This window comes from Solanum tuberosum, unplaced genomic scaffold (genome assembly GCF_000226075.1).
Source record: "Solanum tuberosum cultivar DM 1-3 516 R44 unplaced genomic scaffold, SolTub_3.0 scf00284, whole genome shotgun sequence".
Lineage (NCBI taxonomy): Eukaryota > Viridiplantae > Streptophyta > Magnoliopsida > Solanales > Solanaceae > Solanum > Solanum tuberosum.
Genome location: NW_006239212.1, coordinates 783,238 through 789,594, shown reverse-complemented (window position 1 = coordinate 789,594; position 6,357 = coordinate 783,238). Strand labels below are relative to the sequence as shown.

The window sequence follows — 6,357 nt, the reverse complement described above, 5'->3', positions numbered from 1 at the left end:
CACAATTTTGTTAATTCTTTTATTGATAAATGTAGAGTAGAAATTCATTATATAACATTAGAAGTTACATTATCTTAATTAGTTTTATACAATTCAATATTTCCTACTTCCTTCGTTTTCTTTAATTGTCACTATTTTTTTAATAGTCACGCGATATAAACTTTAACTAATATTTTAAGATGTATTTTTTCGTCATATTTATATGGAAAAAAATTGCAGTCTATACAACTTTTCATATAGTTTTTGAATATCTAAATTCTTATTTCAAAATATCAAATTAGTGTAATCTAATTTAACTTTGAAAATTAGTCAAATTGATTCTAAAAAAATGCAATATGACAACTAAAAAGAAACGGTGAGAGTAATAACTAAAATTGTATTAAAAAATTAGATGATATTGTTGTGTTTGACTAAACACATAGTAGGATATACATAAAATTAGGCATGTACAAATTTTATAAAAATAATGGTCTTTGGAAACGTGGGTTAGAATATATAAAATTAGGCATGTACAAATTGTATGAAAATAATAAGGGATAAATGTGCAATGCATATTTTCAGAAACTAGTAATAATAAAAAAGACAAATAAATGAATTCTTTTTGAATTTGTATCTTCACGTGACATAATAGGAGAGAAAGATTCAACCCCTAAGGAATGATTAAAACTATTTCACTTTCTAAATTTTTTCGATCTTGAATGGACGTAATACTTGTTGGAATTTCACTACGAATGCCAAGCCAAACTTTGATCACAACCGAGGTATGCGACTCACCACTTGGAGACAAAGACTTATTGGTTTGCGGATAACTTGCAGATCACCACTGAAAGAGTTGAGCTTCTCAATGTATTTCTTTTTTTTTTCTTCCTTTAGTCGTATAAAAACTCTTTTATAATGGCACAAACTAGGGCTTGAGCGTACTTTGATCTTCAAGTAATTCTAGCGGATTTTTTAGGTTTGAAGAGCATGGGTTGAGCTCGTCTTGTCAACTTAATAGATTCCCCAAATGTAATTGGACTTCATTTAAGTCATATAGTCTAACTATGCATAGATGAAAAAGTGCACAAACATACAAACAAAGAGGTTGGAAAATGCAACTCTGAGAATCCACAAAACTCTTCTAAACAAATTACTGAAAGTTGCACTATATTACAGTAAGTTCACTTTTGCAATGTTAAAAAAGCATAAAAAAATTATATACACTGCTTATTACAACAGGAAAAGTAAAGTGCTTTCAAGTCTGATGAAGGATCAGAGAAAGATTATTTACACAGAAATTGGAAGGAGAGTGGAGCTCTACATCCTTCAAGCGACTAGAGTGAATTTTGCCTTCCATAGGTCCTAGTGACAGCTCCAGACTGATCAGAAATCTGATTTTTCTCCTTTTCCTTTAGTGAATGTACCATCCAACAACCGTCCCTCCAATATGTATAGAATACTTCACGGATATGTGAAACTTTCCAAGCATCAGCACCTTGTTTGTCTGGACGCAATGTCATGATAAATTCATCAGGCATGTCAAAGAATTCAAGAACCTTCAGATTTAGGAGGCACTCGATTCCAGTTGGCACAGTTTCAAGCAAAGCACATCTCTGGATAACCAGCTTCTCAAGATGAGGTACTGCACCTTCCCCGATTGTCACCTGCTTTAGTCCTTCCAACTTGTCCAAATTTAAAAGCTTAAGCCTTTGAAATTTCCCTTGCTCAAAGTAGAGTTCCTTTCCTGTGTATCGTACAAGAAATTCAAGATGGACAAGATTGGGCAAATCTTGTAGATATTTCAGTGGATCTTTTGTTAAATGAGTCCACCTGAAGTAAATTTTGACCAAGGAATGAAGATCTTGAATCCACGCAGGCAACTTAACAATGTGTCCTGTCAAATACAGGCGCTGAAGAAGAGGCGGAGGAGATGACATGTAAGAAAGATCAAGGATCTCATGCTCTTCCACTGATTTAAGATTTAAAGACTCAAGCTTGCGAAGCTTTTGAATTGATGAGCACACAGTCCTCCCATCTTCTTTTCTCAACTTCAGAATACAAAGTCGTCTCAGTTCACTCAACAACCCTACTTCTCTAAGTATGCCACTGCCAGGGGTTGCCTCAATACACTCAAGTTTCTGCAAGGCTCTCAAAGCTCCAATTCCTCGGAAAGCCTTAAAACCTGGTGAAGAATTGTAAGGAAGATACGAATAGGATACGAGGCTATAGACTAAAAGGTGACTGAGATTTTCAAGTTTTAAAATCTCCACAGGCAACTCACTGACATATGTCTGCTTCAGATCCAATATTTCTAGCTGTTTGAGTCTTCCAATGGATCTTGGAAGCACTTTCACATTGGTATTCCTCAAGCTTAGATACCTTAAGTGAAACATTTGGAAAATCGTCTCTGGGATCATATTTAGAGGAGCTCCTCTCAAATCTAAAACTCTTAGCATCCGGGAGCTACTGAGCACTTGACTTATGCAAGACAAGGACTGTGGATCTGCTACACCAAATGTAAGCAAAGAGCGAAGTTTAGTGACTGACCTTTTCACTTGTAGGTTGCCCAACATGCCATGCATTGACAGCCATCGAGTTTTTTCAGGCCACAATTTATTATGCTCATCAACTGTTGCAGTAAAGTTACCATCTCTTGATTTTGAAAGTATAAGCTCGCGGTATAAATCATGAATCCTACCCAATTTCATGCTACCGTCATCATTGTACTGCACTGGATGGATCAAGCTTCTGTTGATGAGCTCATTGAGATAGCCGTCTGCAACGTGTTCAACTGTCCCCCGCTCTTTTTGTTTTACAAATCCTTCCATTATCCACCGGTAAATCAGTGTATTGCGCTCAATTAGATGATCCTCGGGATAAATGCTCAAATACAGGAAACATGGCTTAAGATAGTAGGGGAGATCATTGAAACTGAGTAACAAAACTATTCTCATACTCTCAAATTTGTCATTGCTATCCAGCTCAGGACCAAGGCTGTGATTAAGCATTCCCCATTCCCTAATGTTGTTCCTGTTCTTTGTAGCCAAAACCCCACCAACGGCCACAACAGCCAGCGGCAGTCCACCACATTTTTTCAAGATGTTCCTTGAAATGCTCTCCAAGTGTGAAGGACATGAATAACCATGAAATGCCTTTTTGCAGAAAAGAATCCACGACTCTTCAGTAGACAAGGGTTTCACCTCCATAGCCATTGGTCTCTATGCTACAAAAGGAAGCCACATCCAAAAGACGTGTTGTGAGGATAACACGACTTCCATTATTTACATCAGGCAATGCATATCTGATAGCTTCCCAAGCTTGAATGGTCCAGACATCATCAAAAACTAGCACATACGTTCTCGATTGCAGGAATACTTTTGCTATTGTTTTAAGCCTGTTACTGCTCATGGTGTTTAGACCTTCAGGTGCTGGCTGCTTCACTTCATCGTAGAGCTGTTGAATCATGTCTTTCAAAACTTCTTCAACCTTGAAGGACTTGGAAACTGTTATCCAAGCAAGGCTATTGAAGTTTTTCTTGACGGCTGCATCCTCATACACTTTCTTAACCAGGGTGGTCTTTCCTGAACCTCCCATTCCCACCACCGAAATCACTTTAAGTCTAGGATCATCCTCCACGAGCCAACCCATTAGCTGCTGTGTGGGATTTTCAATGCCCACAAGCTCAGCTTCTTCTAACAATAAAGCATCACCTCTGCGATCATTTGCAGTATCGTATGCATGGCTAGAATTTGAACCTTGCTCCGGGACATAATATTTGTAACGGTACCTATGATGTCCCATTGCAATATTGTCAACTCTTGATTTGATGGCTTGGATTTCAGCGACAAGTTTATGGCAGAATTTGATGTTTCTGATTGAGAAAACCAATTTAGCAATTAAACAACAAGATCCACGGTAGTGATGATCATATGACAAGAGCATGGACTCATCAAGAACATCCTCAATGTCATTGGCGACATCTCTCACTTGCCTAACCCAGACTTTGACCTCAGCATCTCCCTCTTCGAAAGCATCAGCCACACCAAGAAAGGTTATCATTCTCTCCAATTCATCTTTGATATACTGGATATCATGCTTCACTCCCTGAAGCAATATTGCTTCTTCAGCTATGAAGTTTGTGAGTTTGTCAAGTACAAAAACGACAGCACAGTCTGCCATCTCCACCTGATCTTCACAGGTGTCTATGCTCATTTCTTTTTGTAATGAAAATAAGAACAGCCCCTGGTAAATTCTTAGGAAGAGGCAAAACTCAAATTGTGGTCCCCTGATTAGGCATCATATTAGTCACTGAAACTAGACTCCTTTATGCATTAAGAGGACCTTGGACAGATTACACTAGAAATTTCAGAACAATTACTCAGAAAGTTTTAGCAAACACAAGTATTTAAGTCAAATTAAAAGGAACTTCTCTAGAAATTTTGGGAATTCTTACTAAACTAATTTCTTAATTTACTCTGGCTGTCTTCCACCAGATCAGTTTGACTCCACAAAATGATATATTATATTTGTTCAGTAAAGTCCCATTGGGGTAAAGCGCTATCTAACAAAGGCAACTTCATACCAGGGACTCAAACTCGAGACCTTTGATTAAGGATGAGAGAGTACTTACCACTCTAGCACAACTCTAATTGGTAACAAAAGGATATACTAGAAGCTTAAGATGAAAACTTACTTAATCTGATGGAGCAGCTCTTCTTCTAGGTTACCAAAAACTATCAGAGGGAGAAGAGATAGCAGACATGATGATAAGTATGGGGCTCCAAATGTTACCTTAGTTGGTGGTTGGCATGTGTCACAAAGCCAATAAAGTTTCAAGTGAGGAAGAACATTGAATCTTCTCAATTGTTGAGTGGGAAATTGACTCATCACCAATTCTATGTTTTTTTTTTTTTAACAAATGTAGTAAGTATAGACACGTATTTGCAAATATTGTTTAGGTACATGTAAATAATTTGATTATCTCATTATTTAGTCAATCAAGTTGCCAAAAAACCTAGTTTAGAAAGTAGTAACAATATCAAAATGACTAAATGAGTTTAAGTAGAAGCAAATGAACTGACTTTGTTAGAAAGAGTTATACTCCTAATGAGTTAGGAGACTTTCCAGCGCTGGAAAACACACACACAAAAAAAAGAGTAAATGAAGAAGCTAATCGGGCGTAAAATTACTTTATATAGAATTTTAAGTTGGAATTGGACTTGTAGTTGACCATACTTTTAAAAAGAATATTTAAAATTTAAATGTGTTTTTTTAAAAGAAAATATGGTTTATACATAATGCCATAAATAAAATCCAATATACGAGCTACTACATATCATATGAATATTTTTTCACTTACGAGGAATTTTCGAAGATGTGTTTGATTATAGTTTTTACAAATAATATTTGATTGTTTGAGTGTACATTTCCCAAAAAAAACATGAAATATAATTCAAATGTGATAATTTTTTTGTAAAAATAATAAATTTGAAAAAGAAAAATATAGTGAAAGTGAAAAAATGAATTTGTAATTTTCTTGGCCAACAACTAATTTTTCAAATATATGTGTTTTCAAACTAATAAGTGATAGTTTATGTATCAAACTCACACTTTCAATAGTTTAAATATAAAACTCAATAAAATGTGATAGTTTAGGTGTGTTTTTGACACCTATCTCTTATAAAATTTGAGAAAAAAAATTGTGTAGAAAATATAATGATAAATGTTTAGTTTATTTAACGTGGATGTCATTGTAATAGTTGAGAAATAGAATAATGTTTAGTTAATTGTAGCATCTTTTCTTACGTGACTATCTAATTTGTTGACTTATTTATATTTTAGTAATTGTCATGAACCCACATTACTATGCTTACATTTATCTTTTTTATTCTCTACAGATTATTGAATACTCTAAAGTCTATCAAAAAGTCAAACTTTTCGCATTATGCGGAAACTATTATTGTGTGTTTATAAAATGATCAATTTTGTCTTTTGGTGTATTCTTTAAATTTCAAGCACTGCAATGAATCAATATTATTTTAATATTGTTATATAAAATTAATTATTTGAATGTATATACTATATTCTATATAGTTGAAACTTGAAAGTATCGTTTTTTTAATTTATTTTTTATGACTAATCAGTTGTCCCAAAATAAAGGTAAAAATGAAAACCCACGTGGCAAATATCTATTTGTTAATAGAGTAGCACGCGGATTGGTATCCTAGCAAACATTTGGTTGTGAGATATCAACCGTTTACACCAAATCTTTATAATCCAACGGCTATTATTCACTTCCAATTTCACAGCCCAAAATTTCAAATTCCCTCCTACTTCACTCCTATATAATATCTCTCAAATTCACCATTGCTACACAAT

At 34.8% G+C, this 6,357-nt stretch overlaps 1 protein-coding gene across 1 annotated transcript; it reads right to left on the bottom strand.

Annotated features, from left to right (window-relative positions):
- Positions 1 to 1,313: 1,313 nt before the first annotated feature.
- LOC107062963 (disease resistance protein RPM1-like) lies at positions 1,314 to 4,191 on the bottom strand. The gene is made up of 2 exons (XM_015314270.1): positions 3,265 to 4,191; positions 1,314 to 3,197 (listed from the first exon to the last, which is right to left on the bottom strand). The coding sequence occupies exons 1-2, from the start codon at positions 4,189 to 4,191 to the stop codon at positions 1,314 to 1,316; spliced, it is 2,811 nt and encodes a 936-aa protein (XP_015169756.1).
- Between the last annotated feature and the right edge of the window lie 2,166 nt (positions 4,192 to 6,357).

Coding starts and splice junctions, on each gene's coding strand:
- LOC107062963 (XM_015314270.1), bottom strand. CDS start 4,191: ATGAGCATAGACACCTGTGAAGATCAGGTGGAGATGGCAGACTGTGCT. Junction 3,198..3,264: donor TCAGATATGCATTGCCTGAT/GTAAATAATGGA, acceptor TTTGTAGCATAG/AGACCAATGGCTATGGAGGT.